At 40.2% G+C, this 21284-nt stretch overlaps 1 protein-coding gene across 4 annotated transcripts in view; it reads right to left on the reverse strand.

Annotated features, from left to right (window-relative positions):
* Positions 1-21284, reverse strand: part of CDH7 (cadherin 7) — a 111719-nt gene that overhangs the window by 62312 nt on the left and 28123 nt on the right. For all 4 annotated transcript variants that reach the window (XM_083622574.1, XM_083622575.1, XM_083622577.1 and 1 more), the window contains exon 3: positions 1290-1584. In XM_083622574.1, the coding sequence (XP_083478700.1) occupies positions 1290-1584 (295 nt within the window). The remainder of the gene's footprint in view (positions 1-1289; positions 1585-21284) is intronic.

A 21284-nucleotide genomic window follows, 5' to 3' on the forward strand; every position in this document is an offset into this window, starting at 1 on the left:
ACTAACACATTTAGAACTGTGTGTGAGAGAGTGTATATCAAACTCAATGGAGAAAAGACAAGATAGACTCCAGTTACTGTACAAGGGAAAAAATGAAACACCCAGATAATAGTCTGTTGAGACTGAACATGGAATACTTATCAGAAACTGATGGTATCTTCTTCCTATTCCTGAGAAGGAACAATAGCCAAATACACAAGCAGTACCTAAAAACCCAAGCTCATCTTGACTGACAACAATGTTATTAATAATGACTAACTCTTTCAATATGACAATACCGAATTACTACATTTCAACAGGGCTGTTTTATCTGCTTCTTTAAGGTGAAGGAGAGACGTGTGGACAATCATGGATTGGTACCTAGGGACTTCTCCTGCTGAGGACATTGAAGGACCACTTAGGGTGCAACATCAAATTAACGTTTTTTAAGCACTTCAAATGAATCTTCAAAAAAGTCCCTTAAGAACTTTTCGTACATATGGTTCAGAACTAATATCTCCCTTGCTCAGTATCCAGTTTCTCACGAAGGCCAACCAGTTGCCTGTGAGTAGCCCAGATATAAAGGCAACAGCCCCCTTCTGTTATTGTTTTCCACTGACTGGTTTACTGTACAAAGGAATGCTACCACTGATCCTGAAGGTGGCATATAGACATCACTACTAGTTTAGTCCTATCCCATCCTCTTTGAATTTGAATTTGCCTAATCTCCTTTGGTGGCCATCACTACATCTTATGGAGGAGAATTCCATAGTTTAAGAGGCTCTGTGTTGTGCAGCACTTCCTTTTGTCTATTCCAAATAGTTCAACATTCAGTGATTGGATGACTCCTCATTCTAGCGATATAAATGGAAGAAAAACATTTATATGTACATTTTCTACACAACATGCTTGATTTCATACACCTCCATCCTGTCCCATCCCTCACATAGCCCCAATCACTGAAACCTGTTCCAGTTCTACAAAACAATATTTTAGTTTCTTCAGTCACCTGATTATTTTGCTTGCCAATTGAATGTATGGTACCTTTTATCTGTTTCAGAAAATAGTTTCACAGATACGCTCCCTCCCTTATTCTTGAAATATTCATCTAGAAACTTTAAGTGTTGCATGTCACGGATTAGCAGATTTCAGGGGTGGGTTCAAGCTTGGCTTTTACTCAAGAGACGTAAGTCACAAACAACACAGTAGTGTGATAAAGCAATAAGCAATAGGAAGAAAGAAAATATTGAAAAAGCAAATAATGAAAAGGGAAGAAAAACAAGAATTGATTTTCAACTGCAAGTACTTACCCACAGGAGACATTTCAGGTACGCCAGCAGTGTAAGGGCCATCCAGAAATTTAGGTTCATTGTCATTGATGTCCTGAATCTTAATGACGAATTCTGACTCTGGTTCCACGGGTTTACTTGTCAGTCTATCTAGTGCTTGTGCTCGGAGGGTGTAGTAGGCTTGTTCCTCCCGATCAAGCCTCTTTGTAGCATGAATATCCCCCGTGTTCTCATCAATAATGAAAATGGAACTTGCCCCTTCTCCTGACAAGATGTATTTGATGGAGCCATCTCCTTTATCAACATCAGAGTGAAGCTGGTGAAAAATTGATGAGAGATGAGATTAACTTACAGGAAAGTCGGTGGTATGAATATATGTAAAAAATAATAATAATAATAATTCACATGTCATGCAGCAGTATATGAAATTTTATCATTCTTGGAAAGTTAAGCCAAATGTTGATTATGCACAGCATGTAACAAACGATGGGAAGCTCTCAGCTGGCTCCCGTGAGCCAGACAGTCCCATCTCATTCCATAAACAATCTTATTTTCAAATGCATTTCATGGCAGCTCAAAGCAAGAACATCCCATTCCTGTAGCTTTCTCTGAGTACAGCTGCTGAACTTAGGAGGTTGACAATCTTGTAGATTTACCCCAGAGTAATCCTCTACTTAGAAGTTCATGGAATCATAGAATTGTAAAGTTGGGGGGACCCCAAGGGTCATCTAGTCCAACCCCCCGCAATGCAGAAATTTTTTGTCCAATGTGGGACATGAACCCACAACCCTGAGAATAAGTACCTCTTTATCTACCAACTGAACTAGTAGGTTTATCTTTGTGATATTGACTTACATGGCTTGCACCTTAAGATTTTTTACTTACATGGCTTGCACCTTAAGATTTTTGAATATTTGGATCCAAATAATCATAAAGAAAAGTAATACCATGGATTTGTATGAATAGAAAAACTTTTCAATATACTTGTTGATAGCAAATGTACTGTATTTGGTTAATTGCTTACTAAAATAATGGAATAATAATAATCATTAATAATATGTTCTCACATACTACCTGCATGCCTAGTAAGCCAGTCTCACTGAACTTGACAGGACTTTCTCCAAAGCATGTGTCTATATAACTGAGTCCTAACTGATCTGTCCGGTCTTAAAGAAGCTCTTTTGCTTGTTTCAGTTTTAACACAATCAAAACAAATCAAATTTGGTGAAACATAAACATAATAGAGATCATGTTCAACTAGGAAGCTTTCTTCCACAATTCGATAATTCTAGATTGGTACAAATATGAAATAAACTGCACTCCTGCATTCTTTATGGCTATACCCGTGTGCTTGTTAATCTATTATCTACATTCACATAAACAGGATGGTTACTATAGCGTACAGTCGTATGTTATACTGTATTGTATTATACATATTTCTATTTGGTTTTTTTCAGAGAAAAGAACTCAAAGCAACTTACAAAAAGTATTTGAAAACAAGTCGAATAACAAGCCTAAAACAACCTAAAATAAACCACTAATTTATAGGAAAAAAAGCAGATTAAATTCTAAAATATAAGTAGGCTATTAAGATCCCAAAGCCTTGGAGAACATGTATGTTTTTGCTTGGCACCTAAAAGCAGATAGTGATGGTGCCAGGCATGCCTCCTTGGAGAAAGTATTCCATAGATGAGGAGCTACCACAGAGAAGGCCTCAAATACATGTTAAACACCATGCAAGATAAAATTGAACTCTACAGCACCCCACATTGAAGGATCCATGAAGCCGGGTAACACTCCTCAAGCACCACCCACTGAAGATGGTCAACTAAGAATGAAAGGAGCCACTGCTTTCTCACTCCCAATGTGGGAAGCCACTCCAGAAAAATACCATAGTATTGAAAGCCAGTCACACACTCCCCTGTTCCTTTCTCCAGACAAAGGTCATCATACAGGGGGAACAAGCCAGTTCCTGTGGCAAAACCAGTTGTAATCCCTGAATGAAGTGAGTCTAGAAAATCAGTTTTCATCCAAGAGAGCCTGGAACTAGCCCACAACTCTATCTTCAAGAACCTTGCCCAAGAAGAAAACTTTAGCAACTGGTTAATAAGTATTTAGATGTTCCAGATCTTAAGGAGTTTCTAGACAGGAAGCATTAATCACCTTCTAGCCCAGAGAGCTGTCCCTTCCTTGATAGTTTTTATCATCCATGAGAGTAAAGAGTGCAACCGAACAGAACAAATGTCCTTGTCCATGTCCTAAAGCCTTACTAACTGAAACTCATCCAACACCGCAGACATAGACAGTGCTGTGGGTGCCTTTTGAAATTCATCTGCTGTACTAATGGAGTTGAAGTTCTGGTGGAGGATAGCAATTTTGTCCTCAAAATGTTTTGCAAGTAAGTCATAGCAAGGCACTGCCACCAGTTGGATCAGAAAGACCAGCAGTCCCTTTGAGCCAAATCCCACAAGTCAGGCACTCAGATATAATACTCTCTGAGCCAGATTCCTCTGAGGAATGAGCCTCCTTTACACTATGGCCTCCACACTCATGAATACAGACTAAGAGATAACAGAAGACAAGGTTCTAGGTCAAAGGACTTTTGAGATTCTCCATCAAGTTCTATGCTTGGAGCTGTCCAAGGTCCTGTAATTCCAGCCTGAACCCTTCTCAAATACCAACCTGAAACACTCAGGCATACCTCACAAGGTGCCCAACTGTGCTCAGGATAGGGCAAATTCAAGGACATTCATAGGAAAGCAAATGTGCTGTTTCAGCATATCCCTTTCAGCATATCCAAGATCTCTGGAAACAGTGCTACCCTCTCTGTTTATGCTCTGATTAGTGCTCACAAGCAAGCCGTGTACATCAGCCCACTGACTTGTTTCAGACCCTGATATGTTAAGGATGAAGCTCTGAAGGGGGGTTCTCCATGTGTCCCACTGAATATTCTCAACCCCAGTAGATTCACGGCACACTCCTTTCCTTGCACCATACTATCATTGCTCCCATCCAGTCTATTGCTTTCTCTCTTTCCGGTTAAAAACATCACAAGTGTTACAATCACACACAAATAAAACTACTGTCTAACAACATAACAGGGCTGGTGTTAACCGAAGATTGGGAGGGGACCCCAGACACTGGATTTTAAATGGTCCATGCTAACTAAGGAGATTCCTGTTTACAGATGCGTTAGCTGATATATAGCCACCAAATAATTTAAATTACTGCATTTGCTATCCATGCACTTGCAATAGCAACATTTTAATGCATTTTTAATCTTTGTTGGAAGCTGCCCAGAGTGGCTGGGGAAACCTAGCCAGATGGGCAGGACACAAATAAATAAATAAATAAATAAATAAATAAATAAATAAATTATTATTATTATTATTATTATTATTATTATCATCGAATAACTGCTACCCTGAGAGCTAAAAATATTATTACAGTTTGCTTTCATGCACTAAGGGCTATCACATCTCATATTTTACTACTGAACTTTCTTGGTCTCTCCCCCACCTCTCCAATAAAGGTTGCTTTTTAAAAAAAGAACCAGATTCTATGCACAGAAAACCTTGAGCCCATGGCGGGGTGGGGTGAAGCTTTAATTACCATAGGTTGGCTTGTTACATTTGTGATGTTCCCAGTGCTGCAAAGAACACTCTGAAGAGTTTTTGTGAACATTGTTATGAGTATTTTAGTGCCAACATGAGGGAAATGAAAGAACACAGCGAGGGAACAATGCATAACCGAAATATTTTGAAAAGAGTCAGAAATACATTTCCTCAGCAATTTCCTTAGTCACAATTTAGCTCTTGGTAGAATGGTATAAATGGACTATTAGAAGAAGAAAATGAAGCACAAATTTCTACCACAGAGATGCTGCCAGCTCTGGACAGACAGTCTATGGCTGAAGAAAGTCGAACCATGGAATATTAGAAGTTGTCAGTATTAAAAATGGACAATGGAGAAGAGGGAAGGAGTTGACCTGCTTGAGCAACTAAGTGCACTTAGGACTGGATCCAGACTTCTCCTTCCACAGAGAGGTTCATTTCATGCACAGATGACCTTTCATCCAGTTAATGGATTCCCCCTCTCCTCCTGTAACCCCACACTTTTCTAGAGGACCCTCCCAACCCTCTAGAAGAATGTGAAAGATATTGCTGGGTGTTGCAGGGTGGAAGGAGGAATCAGAAAGAGGAGCCTTCCCCACTCTGCCCGTGGAAGCAAAGTCTGGATCAAACCCACAGTATCCTGTATTCATGATATGCTATGAACCCATAGAATCCATAGTATGAGGAATGAGGAATGAGCATGATGTGGGTTTTTTTTTTTTAAAAAAAAGTCCCCCATACCATTTTTCATCCTTGCCCACAGAAACAAAACATTGAGATTCAGAGCTGGCAGACAGCCCAAATTCTGAAATTCTTTTAACAGTATCTAATGCAATGGGAAGTAGGGGAAGAGGTTCTCATTCCTTTCAAAGCCCAAGAACCACTACAAGACTTCTCTTCCTGGCTGCTTTGAGCACTGAGCAAGAGTACTCTGGAGAGAGGTGCATGTACACTGCAACATTTTGGTCTGAATCCAAATAAAATTGACAGATGGTTTATTCTACGTATCTGAAGAAGTGTGCATGCACACAAAAGCTCACACCAATGACAAACTTAGTTGGTCTCTAAGGTGCTACTGGAAGGAATTATTTTATTTTGGTTTATTCTTACTTCTTATTCTTTCCTCCATTTATAAACCTCTTACTATCTGAAGGATATTGAAGTGGTTTACAATAGATAAACATGTAAGCACACACGCACATATACACAAAAAGGACAATAAAGCCATATCAATGACTTCCATAATAAAATAAGTAAACAATAACCATATACATAAGCACAATATAAAAATAGATAAAATCGGAGAGCACCATAAGGCAGTATAACACATGCAGGTCCTGATACCCACAGACCTTGCTATATGCTCCACAGATTCACTCATCTGAACAGCCAACTTTCTTACTTCCTTGTTTCTTTATGCTTTGCTGGTTGGTGGCAGCCATTTTCAGGCAGAAACCACGGAGAAAATGGGGGGGGGGTGAGATCAGACAAATCAAGGAGCAGAAAAGATCAGACAAATCCATTTTTCCTTTGTCTCTCCTTTGCTTATTGGCTGTAGTCATTTCAGGAAGAAACCATGAAGAGAGTGGGGGAAGAGAATGGACAAATTCCACTTTAGAATTACTTCCATAGGAAATAATGGAAATTATGGACTTGTTTTGCAAATGCTCACCTAACAAACAATTTCCAGGGAATTTATTGTGTTCAGTAAGTGAGACCTGATTGTATAACACAAAGACAACATACATACAATCAATCAATCAATCAATCAATCAATCAGCCAATCTCATTCACCATCCATTTCATGTAACCATGGCAACCGTTCATTACGTCAAATACTGCCTCTATCAACCTCTCATATATAAACCACTCAAATTCAACAATATTACAACCCACATACAAAGAGACACTGCAATATATTCTCCAAATCTCTGAAGCACTAATGCACCCTCCACCCCCGAACTATGTAATGCTCCTCTTCCATTTCTCACCTGAGAGGGGCCCAGATCTATCCCAGGGTAGGCGATCAGTGCTTCCATGTACTCACTCCAAACCTCATAATCATAAAATGCATGGTACTTAAATCAATGGTTTTTGATGTGTCTACTCTGATTGGTTTCTAAATAATCAAGAGTGCTCTACAAGTGTGCAGAAATAACTTAGCATGTAAATTAAAAGAAAAAGAATGGAAAAACACAAAAATGGCCCTGAGAGTGATTATAAACACCAAAAGCTTCGAGATCAGTTGAAACAATCCAAATCTTCAAACAACATGAAAAATGAGCAATAAGAGCAACTGAAAAACAGCGACAGAATAATTCCCAGGCAAACTATTTAAAACTGCAGGGCAGGCCACACATCCCTCTATCAAATCCTAAGGTCTGGGCATGCAAAAATGTCATCACTTAACACCCAAATGCTACATGCATTGATCCCAGGCATGCTTCCAGGGTGAGGGCATTCCACAAAAGGTGTGATTCTTCAGACCCTATCCCATACACTGTGAAGAACAGTGAGAACTATTACATCCCCTTTTCCATTCTACTACACAGATTTGGGGCTAGATGAGCAGATCCTGTTCAACTAACCCCAAAATTCAAAGTCTGGAACTACTGCTCTTTAAGAGGAAGATTCCCAATTTTTACTTTTCTCCTGCCCTGAATGTTTTTTTTAGCAGCATTAAAATTGCTACCCTGTCCTATGCTGTTGACTTGTTGTGGCCAATAATACAATTCTAATATTTACAAAATAAAACCCTTTGAACAAAATGGTACCTAGTAGACACTTACAGATCTCCAGTCATCCTTGGCTTAAAGTCAGTGAACGCCATGGCCAACACACTTAAAGTAGTCTCCATGTTCCAGATGTCCCATTCAGATAATGTAATACATAATGTACCAAACCATCTGGCCTGTTTCTGCGTTCATGGGGTAAATCACGGGGCTTTAATTCACTTTCAAAGGCTTTTGGTTAACTCGCCTTTCGCATGATCATTTGTGATATTCACTATACAGAGAACCTTATCCCAAGAGATGTTAACAGTGACCTCTGTATGACCCAAGTTAGTCAGCAAGGTTGTTTGGTGGAAATACCCTGGAATTTCTTTTCTATTTAGACAGGAATTGACATCTCGGGCAAAGAATCTCTGAGATAACATCCTCAGAATGCTTGATGGGGCAAACAAGCTCATACACTGATTCTGCATCAGTTCCCAGAGGTTTTCAGCATAGGCAGCGCATGTCAGATCTGTGTTACTGGTCCCTCATGTTGGCACCAATATGTTGCAAACTGTCAGGGTAACTAAGGGCTTTGTCTTGCCAGGGAGAGGCAATGTGAGTTCTTGGGAAGCAAACTGTTTCTCCAGAAAAGCTGTTTTAAAAAAAACAACAACTTTGGGACGGCTGCTATTGCTATTTTGTTCGCTTTTGTTGCAAACTATTCCAAAAATTAGAAGACATTTGAATAATATATGTTATTACATCTCTGTGTTAAATTGCTTTATACAGTGATATGAGAATGTTGCTAAGGACATAGAAAGACAGTTCATAGGGACAGGACACTATACCGTCTTACACTGTATACTGAGAGCTGCCTTATACTGAGTAAGAGCACAGATCCATCTAGCTCAGCATTGGCAATGGAATTCCAAGGTTCCAGGGCATTCTAAGAGCCTGGGTCTATATGGATATAACTGTGAAATACTGGATTCAGTCAATCATCTAATATTCCTGCCAATATTTTACCATCACAAAGCAATTCTATGCACATTTACTTAACAGGCACATAAGTCTCTATGCTCAATGGGGTTTGCGCCTAGGAAAATGTGCTAGGACTCTATGTTTTGACTTTAGCAGATGGGATCCTCCTAAATCGAGGGTCCTGGTTGTGCTTGGGACCCTTAAGCCACCCCTACGGGGTGTGTTGTTGCTAGGTGTGGCCCAAGTCTTGTCTGTTGGGCCCCGGGATCGCGCTTGGCTGTTTGGGCCAACTGGGGGGAGTGGCGTGATCCCAGGGACCTATAAATGCGGCAGCTTCACGCTCCCGAACACCCGCCCTCCCCCCCCCCTAATTTGGTGCTGCTGCTTTGGCCTTGCTTTGGATTGGGTCACCTGCTTTAGAGCAGGGGCAGGGTAGGAATTTTTCCATTTGGCAGATTGGCTTTAGACACTTGGTTTTGGCCCACCCCCTTAGTAATCATCACAACTTTGTAAGGTTTGGCGGTTAGGCATTGGTTTATAGAAATGTGGGGGAGGGGAGATGTGGCTATCAGCTGCCTCTCCAGAAATAGGGTATTCCGGTAAAGGAATCTGGGGGTCCTGGATCTCGTCTGAAGTCCACTTGAGGGGCTAGGGCCATGCCAGGACCACAGGAACCCCGGGGTGAGCTTCAATCGATCTTCACCGCTGTTGCTCCCTCATTTGGTGTTTTACCCTTTCAGACTGCCAGCCAGAGAGGCAGGAGGCAGTTATAGTCTCTGACCAATGCCTAGGCCAATACCGCTCAATTTGTTTTTGTAATCAGTAAAGTTGTGGCCTAAATTTTGCCCAAAAACTTCAACTAAAATTATGTGTCCGTTTGAAGTTATTTACTGGGAAAGGGCTTGGGGGCCTCAGGGTGCAACCTGTTTCCCTTCTTTGTGTACTAAAATATATTTTGCTTCATACCATGACTTGGCAAAGAAATAAACAATGTCTTTTAAAGATCACAGTATTTCTTTGGTTTGTAAAAACTCCCAGGAAGTGCCAGGCACTCTCCACTACTGTTTCAAAAAGTTTAAAACAGAAACATTTTGAATGATCCTTAGAGGGCCACAAAAATCCATATTAGCAGCCAGTTGTTGTTGTTGTTGTTGTTGTTGTTAACTAAAACTAAAAATTGTATTTCTAAACAAGCCACAAAAATTTAGGGAGGGAGATCTCAAGAAACCACAAAAACCATATGGTCCAGTGGTTCTCAACCTTGGGTCCCCAGATGTTTTTGGCCTACAACTCCCATGATCGCTAGCTCACAGGACCAGTGGTCAGGGATGATGGAAGTTGTAGGCCAAAAACATTTGGGGACCCAAGGTTGAGAAAGGCTGGTTTAGCCACTCCTGCCTTAATCCCTGAAAAATGCTTCAACCACTAACCACATCATTTTCCAGGATATTCTATTCCTTTCCCTCCTTCCATCCCTGATTATCTGACTCTGCCCCCCCCACACACCCCTGCAAATATACAGCCATTCAGCATCCCAAGGTCACTGAACTAGTTCAGTTCTTTCCCCAAGCCTGTTGCTTCCTGCCTCTTGTATGAAGATGCAGTCATTCCGGCTGCATAAGGATCCATCCTTGGACAATGATTTCACTATTAGTATAGATGCTAAAAGGAATAAGAAGATGGCAACACTGTTAGAGGCTGGAGAGGGAGGAATGCGAATCATTTAATAATGACAGAAAATATTTTGTAAAAAATGAAAGAAAGATAAACATGAGAAGGAAAATGGGTTTGCGGTAGACTCTTGATTTTTGGACTGGGTATAAATAGCATGCAGATGTTCCCAAAGAATGCTGTTGTTGAGCAAAACCCATCCTATATTAGCACAGGAATGCATCCCAGACACATTATATTACAGTGTAAGGTGGGGGTAGTATTAGTGGTAATTGAACACATTGTCATCAATGGAAAGTGTTTACCATTTGCGTGACAGTATCCAACCATTCACCCATATTATAAAGGGAGTGTATTCCATGCATAATTGCTTCTAAACACTGGCTTGAGCTTCAGGATATTCTCAGCTAAAATTGCATGATAAAATTTACATCAAAAATGTTGTCTAGAAGGAGGATAATTAAAAATGGGATTTTCTATCAAGTGGCCATATGTTTACAAAACAGACAAACAAATGTGTCTTTCTGGAAGCTGAAGTCCAGCCTCTCAGCTCTCAGAGCTTAGTAGACTGAAAGGAAATATGGCTTTTAACAGCCTTTGTATTTTTTTCCCAATTACTTATAGTTTCCCCGTAGCCTCCTGAGTAATTTGAAGCAGCCTAGGGACTGTTCTACATTGAGCTGGTATGTTCTGCATCCCTTAGGGTCTGGTTCACAGAGATGAAAACAGAAAAGAGTGGCTGTAATTGCTAAAATGTTTCACTGGAAATAAAGCCGTTGTCCCTTGAGGCAAAATTTAGGATGGACATGAAGACCACTCACTTCACTTCATTCCATTTCTCAAGACTGTGCGATCATTTTGGTGAAAGAGCTTGGTGAAGCATAACTATGCTATGTTGGAAAGGGTAGATGAAAAGGATTTCAGTTTGAAACACAGTTAATAGGCTCTTTCTATTTCTTTTAAGGAAGACACTCCCAACAACTTTATAATTTGTGTAGGGCCTCTGCTATCGGGGGAGCAGAGGCAGTAGAAGTTCTCAAATCATATTAAAGGTATGGATTCCAAGCCCAAGGTTAAACTCTGTTAAGTACGCATTCCACTCTATGATCCAGCTTTCTGAAATGTTAACTTCTGTGCAGTTTCAGATTGTTTTAACTAATTTTGGACTGAATGTCCCCCTACATTTGTGGGACTATTCCTTCTCAGTGAAAGGGGGGGTGACATCAGAAACTTCTGTGCTACAGGCAATTTCATCAGGTAGTTCTGCATAACTGCTGCTTCACTCCCTTGCATCTATGCCATTGTCCTGAAGGATGTTTGTTCCCCCAGGTTTTTAAACACCTTCATTAAACCACTGAGTGGGCTCACTTACTGGTTTGGGCTGAAGTGTCATCAATATGCAGATTACAAATGACACTTTTTCTCATGTGAGGTGGTGGTGGTGCTAGAATAGCGCCTGGGTGCAGTACTGTACTAGATATATATCAATAAACTGAACCTCTATCCAGATAAGACAGTGGTCCTTATTTTGGTTGGCTCATCTGTCCAGTTTACAGGTGTTTGCTGGGCAGGGTTACAGTCTTCTCCAAAGGAACAAATTCACAGTCTGTGGATGTTCATTGATACACGTCTTTGTTACTGGAGATGAGGAATATAAAAAGACATTGTTTTATACGCTACCCCATATCAGCCACATGCAGCACCATTTCCATTTCACTGCAGCTCGGGTTCTGTAAAAACTTTATTTGGTTTGCTGTTTGCTGTGGTCCACCTAGTGATTATTTTTCAGCACTAGGTGAGAGTTGTTTTTATTTTCCCTGGCTTTTTTTATCTTTAATTCTTTTAGTGCCACTTACAGCCTTTATATTGACTTTCTTTGTTGCTGGTCTTATTCTATTGCCACGCTTATGGTTTATTTTATATCTTACAGCTTTAATTTCTGCTTTGTTATTGGATGACACACAAACACTATGAATAAAACAAATAGAATAAAATGACATGGCAATGACAACCACATAGAGATACTTTAAGTGCTCTCATCATTGCTGTAAATATGCATTATTTATTTATCTGAACTATTTATAGACTGCTTAATCACTGGAATGTCTAAGAAGCATACATACAAATTTCAAAAAGCATGCAATGGATAAAATAAATTAAAATTAATTCTCAAACCCAACAAAGGCTTATATTTATTAAAATCAATTACAAAAACAGAGAACTTCATTAAAATGTCTCCTGGAATAGAAAAGTACACCAGGAACAGGCAGAAGATTAGCTGGGCTAGAGATCACTGGGTGAACTGTCATTATTCAGCAACTGTTTTCAACACCTTTTTAATACAACAGAAGTTTCTTGTCCTCTAAACTAGGATTGCTGAAACTAAGAATCAAAGGACTTTCCATTCGATTACAGAAAATAAACATATTCCTGGGTTGAGCAGGTCTTCAGAAGCATCTAGTTCCTTAATGTTAACGCATGTCCTCCCTGAACTCTTTATTTTGGTGGACCTCCTAGTTTAATAATAATAATAATAATAATAATAATAATAATAATAATAATATAGGTCCCACACATCTGAAGTCTGCTCTCTATTCCTCAAAATATAATCATATGTCTATTGTATCAAGCATTAGACATCTTAGGGAAATAATGTCTCACAGCTCATATCTAACGGCTGTGTCTGTGCTGCTGGATATGTCGTATTTCTAAATGTCTTTGAACACTTGTAAGACAATATGCAAAACTATGTTGTGAAACAATCACAGGCACAGTCCTTATTAAATCCTAGCCAGTCTACAGGGTGAGATAAAAAATCTAAAATACACCCCTGTTACAATTTGCATGTCATGGACATTTTCAAGGCTTCAACATGAAGGATCAAATGCAGATGGTAGCTTTCCGTGGGAACATAAAATAATGTAATGAAGTGGCTATTGGGTTGACTATCTGATGGAAAGATACTGAGGTGTGTGGGAGAGGGGGAGAGGGAGCACCAGCTGGGTCATATAAATTCAATCTCAAGTACTGTCACTGTCACACATATACATAAACATGTATTTCTTTGCTAGGCCTTCTCAGTTTTCCATCTGTGTAGCTACTGCAGTAAACTACTTTATTCCTCCTTCTCAATTTTAATAGCAGCACTGAAAGCCCTCTGGCAATGCAGAAATATGAAGCCAGTCCATTAAGAGGAGTTCAGCCACAGAAAAAGCACAGGGCAGCAGCTGTTACAGGTGGAGCAGAATCAGAGGAAAGCTAGTGTGCCATGGAGGTGCGAGAAGTTTTCGCAGGCTATAATCACTGCACGCCTCTCAACAAAATGGCCATTTGTCAATATCAAATTTTAAATGCCGCTCAGCAAGTCTGGGTGGTAAAAATCAACAGGGTGATGTACATCATTTGTTCATTATCTGATATTCTATAGATAAAGTTGCAGTCTTTGTTGCTCACATTTAAATGCTCACATTCCCAGGCTCATTAATGTAGATGAGTATCCCCATGACACTTTTAAGCCTGCACTGACTAAACGAAGCAATCTATTCTTTTAGCACCCTAGCAAGGAATACATCAGGAGGATTAAAAAGGCATTAAGAGGTAACTAATCAGTGATGTCATTATCTTAAATATTCAATCTAAGATTTAATTTGGGGAAGAAACAATTTCACATTTCAGCACCGTAAAAAAGGGGTGAAATAAATGGCAAAACCTGCATAGATGTTATTGGAACTGGACTGCAATAGGTAATGAAATGATACATTCTGAGAGGCAATTGTGGGGTCAATTTATGTTGATTTAAACAGAACAAACCTTCAACTTTTGTCATAAAACTATATGCAATTCTTCAGCCACAAGTCTTTTCCCCCAACAGTCACACACACACACACACACACACACACACACACACACACACTGCTCCAAGTTGAACTAAGCAAATTATTTTCAAATAATAATGAACTAGCTGCTTTATCCCTTTTGTTCAAATTGACCTATGCACTCTTGCATTTATTTCTCAATTCATTTGAACATTAAAATTGCTCTGCAAAGTTCAATTCCATCCAAGTAGCTACTGCAAATATTACTCACCATTTCAGTTCTGCAATAAGTTTTAATAAGAACACACATGACAATACAAAACAATTAATGCAGAATAGTTTGAGACTGCCATGTGTATATTGCCATTAATGTTTTTTCTACACAACAATAAAGTTGTTTTGTGGGAGATCCAGCTTACAGACTGTTTTTCCAGGTATTCAGTGTTAACCGAACACACAAGGACAGGGGCATACTTATCCTGACGAGTTCACTCAAGAGTTATAACCGGTTATATAATAAATTTAAATGTCATTGTTGATACCACCATCATGTTCACAGAGAGATGCAGGCCAAATGAATAACAGCAAGGAGCTCAGACCATGAGGATCCAGATGAACTGCGAGCTCAACCATATTAAGTCTGATGATTCTTCAAATTGTCAACACTGAAAGTTCAGATCTTTTAGATGCAGGAAACGGCATTCAGTTACTCAGCTAACCAAATGATGTTTTCATCTTTCTCTTTTATTCAAGGTGTCTCAAAGACACTGATAGTTTTTTAGCATGTGATGCTGATTGGTTGGGAATTCTACAGAACTGTTCCTGGATCATGTCTGATTACTGATAATAATGTGATCTTCTTTTCTTCTTCACTATTCTTGGCTACCCCACAACTGCTCTTTTCCTCTTACGCAAATTATATTCACCAATACAAATCTCTTTCCTAACTTATGTGGGAACTGTTTTCAATACCCCTGATCTGCACTTGCACATGAACTTTTATAGCAACCTTCACGTGGTAGTTACAACATATGCACTGTCCTTTAGCAGGTCCATAGCAATGCTGGAATATAAATTCAGGTCTATCAGTGTTACTCACTGGATAAATGACACTGGTGCAATGTTTAAATATTATGACATGGTGCTGGAACCATGAATCTTATAGTTCCTCTTCGTTGTGGTCTGGAATCCCCTCTCAATTCTTTCCCATTCACTTCAGTGGAAAGTGTAACTTTTGCATGTAGAGCTTTTGAACTTGCAGAGCTGCTGTCTCCATCAAAATTAATGAGGACGCATAAGGAGCTGAACACTTCAGAACACCTGTAGAGGTGCTGACAGGGTGCACTGACTGTTCTTTATTGGTGAAGTAGCCCATAATAAAGCTAGGATTTAAATGATCAAACAAATCATAAAGAGACTCTATGGGGGCAGCAATACAAGACACAGAAACATCTCTAATGACCTTAGCAACCATCAGTGTGGCATTATGTTACAGCTTGTCATAGAATACTCTGCATAATATTACCCAATTTCCCCCCAATTTCAGCATAAGATTCTTTGTTCCTCAAACTGTTTCAAAGTAACTAATATATACTGCATGCCAACATCTGTAGGTATTGAACTATTAGCATTACATAACCTATGAATTTCTTTTGTCAAATTACTGGTGTATAGTTTAGTAGGATTATTCCTTTGCAACATAAAGCCATCCAAAATAGCTTGCAGCACTATTTGGTTCATAGTGATTTTCTTACAGGAACCTGTTTCCAAAATGCATTAATATAGAGAAATAGGTTTCCAGGGGCTATTTTTTAAAAGAGAATGAGGGGAAAACAGATCCATTTACTGAAAATTGCTCAGTGGTCAAGCAAGCAAGCAAACAAACAAATAAGCAAACAAACAAACAAACCACATATGACCTTTTAGTAATGTAATGTTGCACATTTGGTAGAAATCTTTCAACTTTATAGGACGGGTGAAAATGGTAAAGTCTGTGAATGTGAAGCATCTGAAGTAATTACTGTGACTAATTGACTCTGAGGAAGCCCATAAAGCACTGGACTACAACGCCATGCATAATCGGCACATTTTAATGATGGATGATTTACGATACAGTAAAGCTGCAATAAATTAGAATCACATCCTAACCTTTAATTCTATAAAAACAGTCAAACCATATATAAATAAAATGTGCAAAGCTGCTGAATCAAAACATGATTAAGGCCACTCATTACTCCATGTCCTCTAGCTGCTACCCCTTTGCTACTTTTAAACTACTCAATATAAACCAAAAATAAATGTTGAAACAAACCAGTTACTCCCAAAAGGAGATCCAAAGAGGCAGCAGAGATGCAGAAGCTATGACCATCCAAATGCTATGGGCCTCCAACTCCCATCAGCCCTAGCTGATTTGAAGCCCAGTAACAACTGGATAGCTGCAGGACTCCCATCCCTGAGATAATATGTCTAACTGTGCCACCTTCAGCAGAGGAGGGTTGGCCAGGAACAACTTGTGAAGCAGAAAGCAAGAATTGGTTATTTGAAAAGATACTGGGATGAATGAGAGAGAGGAAAACTACTGGATAATAGGTAGATTTAGAAAAAGTGTCAGTGGGAGAAAAACATTCAAACCATATAGACAGCATAAGGAGCTTAGCTTGTTAAGGTTCAGCAACTGGCACCCTCAGGGCAAATTCTAGGCACCCGATGACACTAACTTCACACCTCGTAATAGGGTGGCGAGATTCAAAAGAAGACAGTCCTCCTGCACCTTTAATAGTTGTGTAGAAGTGGGAATATCAGTAAGCGTAGTATGTGTCAGGCAAAGTTTCCCCTTCTACACAAGACTGCAGGAACCCTTTCCTCTTCAGTATCTGCTCCTGCAACCCCCTACTACTCCTGCAAGTACAGTGTGTGAGGAAAGCGCTGGTGGTAGGATTTGCCAGCAACAGATGCTCTTACTTGTAAGTAAGCAAAGGATCCTTACTAAAGGATCCTTACTCAGCAGTAGGAAAACAGTGCTTCAAGTCCCAAAGCTCTTACAAAGTACAAGGTTGGCTGGGATGGGTCAGGTCTAGGAAGCATGTCCAAGGTGCATGGGTTTGGAGTCAGTTACAAGAAGTTCAAGACAGCACAAGAGAAGTTGTTGCAACAAGTATTCCATACCTACCCATGAGAGTCTTTATTTCTGCATAAGCAGCTAGGGTGCAAGCTGTGTCTAGGTGCCTGCTTCTGTTCCCTTCTCCCGAGGGTGTGCCTAGTCCTGGGAGAGAACACCAGGCCCACTGCCCCCAGCCACTCCTGAATCATATTTTGCCAACCCAAGCTGAGGTTCTACACCAGTGTTTCCCAAACTTGGGTCTCTAACTGTTTTTGGAATACAGCTCCCATCATCCCTAGCTAGCAGGACCAATGGTCAGGGATGATGGGAACTATAGTCCAAAAACAGCTGGAGACTCAAGTTTGGGAAACCCCATTCTATACCCTCCCTCCCCCCCACCCCACCCCAGAAGGAAAGGGAGCTGGAAGCCCTCTCTCCACACTAGAGGCCAGATGAGATGAAGGAAGCGCTTCTCTCTGTTCAAGCCTTCCTTTCCCAACCCTGGTCATCCTCTGGAGGAATCCAGAGTCTGCAATCCAGGGTTCGAGCCTGATGGAAGGACACAAGTCATGGCAGCCCTGTCCTGTCCTTTTTCTGTAATTCCTAAAGTAGGCTTTAAATAAAACAAGTTGATGACCAGGATGTCTTCACTCCTAGGGAGCCAAAACAAAAGGCTGGACAGACTACAGTCTAGGATGCTGTGTCTTATAGCGCTATCCTATACCTTTTCTCTTGGATGTAAGCCCCACTTACAATGTGTTCAGGAAGGCTAACTCCCATATAAGCATGTTTAGGATTGCAGTCTTAACTGCTTCCATTGCTCTGCAAAAGTTGGACTAAGCTGATGACAACCACATAAACATCGGGGTGACAGGAAACCATCCACTTCCCACCACTTTTGGCATTGGAGCTCCAATATCAGTTGGGTCAGGACTTTCGAGGAGCCAGTGATGTCAGAGAGGTAGGCCCAACTTAATGTCAGAGCTGTGTCTCTTGACATCTTAGGGTGACCCAATCTGTCCTTTGGCCCTGAGACATCTTCAACGGGACCATGGACTTCCACCCAAAATGACTTAATAGTCTGCCCAACTTCATGAATTTTATCAACTACGCAGTTGAGCAAGATAACTTATTAATAAGAAGGAAATCATTAATAAATTATTTTTCTCTGAATATAGCTGATAATTAACTACCTTTCCATTATGTGTAATAAAGATGCATAATTCTACTGTGGCAGATCTCATCACATCATCTATTTTAAGTCTTATAGTTACTGTCAAGAAACAGATTTTTTCCCAAATCTCATTGTTCTTTTTTTAGAAGAGGGGATGGTTCTCAAATTCTTCCTTCAATATGACCAGACTCTGAAATTAACTTCTCTAATTATATAATTCTAATGAATTCTGTGAATTAGGGAAATTATTAATATAGTTCCAAAAATTAACTTCCATGAATTATTTTGCTTCCAGCACTTGCAGATTTGTTTTATTTATTTTATACCAAACCATTTTGTTCTGATTGGTAGAAAAGAAAAATCTGGACATAAATTGACAGGTAAACGTAATTACTACGGGGGACAACACATTGATCAAAATGCATTGGGTATAATGCAGAGAATGTGATGGCTGCCTACATTTGAACAGGAAAGTCTCACTAAACTCAATGAATGTCACTACTGAATAAACATGCTTAGCAACAAGCTGTAGGTTTTATTAAAATTTAGGAGAGTTCTGCCATTAAATTCAGTGGTTTGGGATTGCATCTTTATAACATACTCATGTGTTACTCAAAGTAAGTTCCATTGAATTCAATGAGGCTTATACCAAGGTATGGTAAGTGAGTTTAGAATTGCTGCCTCTATCAAATTCACATCAATGAGACTTGCTTGTAATTCGGTTTAATACATGTTTACTCAGAAGTAGATCCCACAAAGTTCAATCAACTTACTCCTAAGTATGTGTGTGTAAAGAACAGGCCTTAACTAAGCACTTAAGGCTGCAATCATATGTACAATGTGCATGAAAGTAAGCTCCACTGAATTTATGGCCACTAGGAGCATCAGTAGAGGCTTATGTCATGTGACAGAGCCATGGGGCCAACCTTGCATCGCCACAGCCTACCTACTGGCAGAAGTATCAGCTTGCCTCTGCTGCTGCCACTGTTACTCCTGAACCTGCCACTGCCCTGCCCCAGCCAGGCAGGCTGCAGTGATGCTAGTGCTGGGATGCTCCATGGCTCCACCACTATGATTTATGGGACTTACATCTAAATAAATCTGCAGAGGATAGGGTTGACTTGTGTCTTTCTCGGCTTTGTGTCATAGACCAGTGGGACTTAGGAAAGACAATATAGCTCAGTGATGGATCAGATGTTATTCATACAGGTCCCAGGTTCATTCAATCCTGGGGTTGGCGAAGACCACCCTACAAAACTGTGCAGAGCTGCTATCATTCAGTGCACACAATAATGAGTGTTAGATTGACTAGTTAGATGGACTTTTTATATGCCAGATTTATTTGCCTGTTCCCTTGCAATCAGCGACCTCACATACATAATAGACAAAAGTTCAGGATTGGTGAATGTTTGAAGGCTGTCAAAGAACAATTCAGAGCTTTACCTTCTTCCATTCCAGATCCTTTCTACTTCCGTGATTGGGTCATACTTTTGCATTTGTGTTTGTGTGTGTGTGTGTGTGTGTGTGTGTGTAGGAGTGTGTTAAGCACTCCATAGACCCTTTTTAAATGAATAAACTATAGCCTACTCTCCTCCTAATCCCCTTTGCCTTAGCAGCAAATTCATTGCTTGCTATACTGGGAGTGAGGTTATTCACATCTATGTCATACAAGACACATATTTAATAAAAGCATCTCTTCTCAGAAATGATCCTTAAATACACACTTGACTCACAATTCAGTGTGGTGAATGGGTCCTTAAGAAGATGCTCAAATGGATGGGAGGGTGAGAGTGCATGCAAGGCTCTGAGTGTTGTAATGAGCAAGAGTGTGGAGAAAAGTGGAGGAGGAATGTGCAGGTTAATTGCTAATTAATAATAATAACAATAACAACTATTCTACTGCAGCTCTTGTTCCCACCCTGTGGCACTGGTACTTTTGTGGATACTTAAGCACTTACCACGGGCAGGTTGGATGTGAGAAAAATCATGTAGCTTAAAACTTCCAGGTCCACGTATTTGTGGGATGGAAAGCATTTGCAAAGTTTTTATGGTGCAGATGCAAATTTTTGTATGTACTGGCTAAATAATAAAATCAAAATACTGCACACAAAAGAACTCAGAAACCAGGCACATTTGCACACCTCTACTTATTTTGCAAAATGAATTTGTCATCTGTTAGCCACGATGAATGACATGGAGCTGTACATGTCACTCATTCATGTTCTTCCACTTCACCACCCAGAATACCTTTTCCTCCACCTCTAAGACTTGTTGAGACCTTTTCTTTTTTTTGGGGGGGGTGCATGATGCTGAATCCAGCAATACCAGGTTCTGCAACAGTTTCATGACAAGCTTATAGTTTGTACACCGTCCTGGCTCTGTGTGCATCACCTCTCTTGTTTTGATTTTGGCCAGCCCTTGCATATTGAATGGGATGAGAGTCCCATTACACAAAACCACTGTAAAAAAGCAGCCATCATAAAACATCTAACAAACCTTTTATCAGTTCAGTGTGTGGCAACAGCTGACTGCTATAATCAGGCAACAGAGAACTTCAAGAGTAAGCCTTATTCAACCATCTTTCATAAATTTTCCCTGTTGTTGTTGTTGTTGTTTAGTCGTTTAGTTGTGTCCGACTCTTCGTGACCCCCTGGACCAGAGCACACCAGGCACTTCTGTCTTCCACTGCTCCCACAGTTTGGTCAGACTCATGTTTGTAGCTTCAAAAACACTGTGCAGCCATCTCGTCCTCTGTCATCTCCTTCTCCTTGTGCCCTCAATCTTTCCCAACATCAGGGTCTTTTCCAGGGAGTCTTCTCTTCTCATGAGGTGGCCAAAGTATTGGAGTCTCAGCTTCAGGTTCTGTCCTTCCAGTGAGCACTCAGGGCTGATTTCCTTAAGAATGGGTGCATTTGATCTTCTTGCAGTCCATGGGACTCTCAAG

The sequence above is a fragment of the Podarcis filfolensis genome (assembly GCF_964270895.1).
Source record: "Podarcis filfolensis genome assembly, chromosome: 7".
NCBI lineage: Eukaryota > Metazoa > Chordata > Lepidosauria > Squamata > Lacertidae > Podarcis > Podarcis filfolensis.